Below are 3782 nucleotides of genomic sequence, written 5' to 3' on the forward strand. Positions count from 1 at the left end.
AATGTTTGTTGCATTATTTCAGTTTCATGTGTGTTACCATGATGGTGTTTGGTGTTTGGTGTTTGTGTGAATGACACTGTGCACCTTCTATATACAGTATGTTATTATTTAAAAGCGGTTTGTGATGGGCTTTGGTTCATCATGTGACTTTCTCATCAGCACCTGCTTTTGGTGGTTATCAGTGTATTACAAAGGTACAAAACAGATTTCAGTACTTCAATAGGTTGGTATATTAACATTATATCAGTTAATGAAATTACGGTATTTAACTGTAAATTTAAGTTAAAACCGTAAAACCTAAAACGTTGCTACCGTATTTTTTACGGTAAAATTCCGGCAACCACAGCTGCCGTTTTTTTTACCGTAAATTTTATGGATTTTTTTTTACAGTGTACAGATTAACCCTGGCAGGATTTCAATCGACAACATTTACATCTTATTACTTTAATCACTACATGCAAATATGATTTTTATGTTATACCAAAAGTGGGTACACAAATGAACTAGATGTTACCTAAATAACTATATTAAGATATTATTATAAAGATATTAGAGTGGAATTCATGAACTTTGTCGAAAATGAAATAAACCAAAAGGCTTCAAACACAGATTGATAACATTTTACAATAAGGTTTCATTTGTTAACATGAACTTACAGCATTTATTAATCTTAGTTAATATTAAGTTCAACATTTACTAATGCATTATTAAAATCAAAAGTTGTATGTATTCTATAACATGAACATTTTTTATCAACTAACATTAACAACTTTTAATAAATGCTGCAAAAACATATTGTTCAGTGTTAGTTCATGTTAGTTAACGCATTCATGTTAACAAATGAGACCTTATTGTAAAGTTTTAGCCATAAATTGAATTGATCTGTGACTGACAAGTTTTGTCTGAGGTGTTTAGAAGGCAATAGTAATATTTCTGATCATTTTCTTTATTAAGTTGCTTTTTAAGAACAGAAACTATTGAAAAACTGACATAATTATCATATCACACCACATATTTAATAAGGATCCTTCAAAGAATCTTAAGGTTTTACATGTAATTTTAATGCAAATAATTGAGTCTTAGGTACGTTCTTTTCAGTTTTTGTAACACCTATGACATTATAGTAGTAGTAGTAAAAAATGAAACTTTTTTACTCAGTCTGAGTTGTTAAAGTCTGTAATTTACCATAAAATGAATAATAATTTTATGTTAAACGGTATATATTTATAGATTTGATTTTACTTACCTGTAATGAAGTACAAAAAAAGAACAAAAATCAAACTAAACAGCGTCTGCATGTCGCCAAACTCAAACTAAACCTGTAGGTCTGTCAGAGCTTTAATTTTGATGATGAAGACATATTCCTCTGATTATGACCAGGTGCGAAATCACTCAACATCGCTGAGAAATGTTCCCCAACTCCTCCGTACAGGTGAGCTTTACCTGGACAAAACATCCCATCAGTCACTTCAGAGCAATGAATAACATATATAAACCTCTATTCTCTCCATGTATAATCAGAAATACACATGCTGATTTTGATTTCACATACAAATGAAGTTCGCAGAAAACCGTGAAGGAGTAGGAGTGGGCGGGGCTTAGTGTCCTGATTTTAAAGGGATAGTTGGTTAACTCCAGATTTAGCCATTATTTACTTGTTCCAAACCAGTGTGACACCAACGTTCACGGTAATTGCATAATTTAGTAAAATGACTAAAACGTCATTGTGTTTCACTGTAGAAAGTATGAAACATGCAGCTTTAGAACAACGCGAGGGTGTGAAAATAATGACTGTATTTTTTGATGAACTATCCCTATAAATAAAAACTGCGACACATTGAAAAGCATAAAAAAAAAAGTCTTATACATACTATAGTGATTGAGGCAGCAGATTCCCTCTTTTATGTCAGGTAACAATCCGAGCAATTATTAGACTTAAGAGTTCTTAACCAGGTGTTCTTAATAGGACTTACAATGAAGACAAAACAAAGAATTCAAATAAACAATTACAAATCAAGATTTCTTATTTTAATTCACCCCTTCAACTAATGTCTTGAAACATCTGAATATATGAAGGAAGCCTAATGTTAAAAGTGTGATTTCTAGACCTGCAAAAGTCAGGTAAATTATTAAAATCTCAATGGAGATTTTTTTTTTTTTAAAGATTAAAAATAAAATATTTGATAGAAATCATGAGTACAAAATATTTGTAAAAAATCATTGTACAGTAAAGCAGGAACAATTGAAAAAGTCACGAGGCCTTTAAATATTGTTGTGGAAAATGGTGTCAAAAAAAAATTGAGAACCTCTAACTGAAAAAAACAAAAACAAAAGCATATATACACACATAATATATATATATATATTTTAAGCTTTCTCATTCAGTGCTGACAGATTATAAAAACTGTCTTCAGAATGCCTTTGAAGAGTAATCAGACACTGAAAGAGAAGCGAGATGAGAGATAAAGAAGAGAAGTGACCCACTGTGTCTTCATTCAGCAGAGCCCACATGGTTCCCAGCACTGCCTTTGTTTATCAGTAAACCAGACTGGTGGCGCATGACAACACTCTGGACATCTCTGTGTGTTTCCAAAATCATATCCCCACACAACAGGTTAGACAAGCTCAGATCCTGACATCTTGAAATGGACAAATACACGTTGCCCATTACAACAGAATTGATCTTCTCTGTTGGAAATGGGATAGCGAAAAGTATTTTAACATTGCAAACATGACCCTGCAGCTTTAAGAGTGGAAAAACAACATCAAGATTAAAAAAAAAAAAAAAATCCCATTGCACAGATCAACCCCCCAAAAATATGAATGAGGCTACAAAAAAACAATAATATGCATATGAAAAAGACAACTTTTTATTGTCATCAAATGATACTGTACAATCAGGACTCATTCAGAGGCGCTTGTGGTAACGTGATTTACTCTTGTTATGCTGAGAGACACCGTCCTGTTAAAACTTTAAACAACATAACTAAACTACACTGAGAACAGCTTTTTAATTACACAATAAATGACAGGAATCACAGAAAAGGTCCGTTCAGTTTTGATTTTGAGTGAATGTATCAATGAAACAAACTTAATGGCTTATTAGTGCTTTCAAAATGTTCCCTACAATATTGATGTACTTTGTCTTGAAATGCACTGAAAAACTGGTGAGGCCTCGTGGGGACGGATGGCTGCTGATGGAGCAGTGTCTCTCAGCATCCACATGAACATCCACAGAGGAGCAGGTACTACATGATCTACATGGGTCTGGTCTGGATTTGTGACGGGGCCGAACCAGACTTTACTGGCCTCAAAGTTTGCTCCATCACCAGTGATGAAAGACCTAGAGAAGAAAACAAGACAGAAGAATATGTGAATTATAGATCTCTGAATCTTAAAAAGAAAATGCTGCTTATATGCAAAAAAGGCATAATATTACATAATTTATTAAATATATATTGCGCAGTTTAAAAATATCAAAACAAAAAAAATCTGTAAAACATTAAAGGGGTCATATGATGCGCTTTCAATTTTTCCTTTCTCTTTGAAGTGTTACAAGCTCTTGGTGCATAAAGAAGATCTGTAAAGTTGCAAAGACTAAAGTCTCAAATCCAAAGAGATATTCGTTATAAAAGTTAAGAGTTAACCACACCTACCTAAAACGGCTCGTTCTAACACGCCCCCACATGTCTACGTCACGGTGTGGGAAAATTTGCATAACGCCGCCAAATGTTCACGCAAAGAAAGAAGACGTAACTTTTATTCTCGCTGTAGTATTGTAG

The 3782-nt window shown here is 33.2% G+C and overlaps 2 protein-coding genes across 2 annotated transcripts in view; both read right to left on the reverse strand.

The window, feature by feature from the left end:
* LOC107707630 (V-set and immunoglobulin domain-containing protein 10-like) overlaps window positions 1-1395 on the reverse strand; it is a 14731-nt gene extending 13336 nt beyond the window's left edge. Inside the window, exon 1 of the mRNA XM_016511708.1 lies at window positions 1247-1395. Within this exon, the coding sequence (XP_016367194.1) occupies window positions 1247-1298 (52 nt within the window). The 5' untranslated portion in view covers window positions 1299-1395. The remainder of the gene's footprint in view (window positions 1-1246) is intronic.
* A 1453-nt stretch (window positions 1396-2848) lies between these two features.
* LOC107707641 (electron transfer flavoprotein subunit beta-like) overlaps window positions 2849-3782 on the reverse strand; it is a 10042-nt gene continuing 9108 nt past the window's right edge. The window contains exon 7 of the mRNA XM_016511719.1: window positions 2849-3343. The gene's annotated coding sequence lies outside the window, so the exon portion shown is untranslated. The remainder of the gene's footprint in view (window positions 3344-3782) is intronic.

Source organism: Sinocyclocheilus rhinocerous, unplaced genomic scaffold (genome assembly GCF_001515625.1).
Source record: "Sinocyclocheilus rhinocerous isolate Xijiao unplaced genomic scaffold, SAMN03320098_v1.1 scaffold235, whole genome shotgun sequence".
NCBI lineage: Eukaryota > Metazoa > Chordata > Actinopteri > Cypriniformes > Cyprinidae > Sinocyclocheilus > Sinocyclocheilus rhinocerous.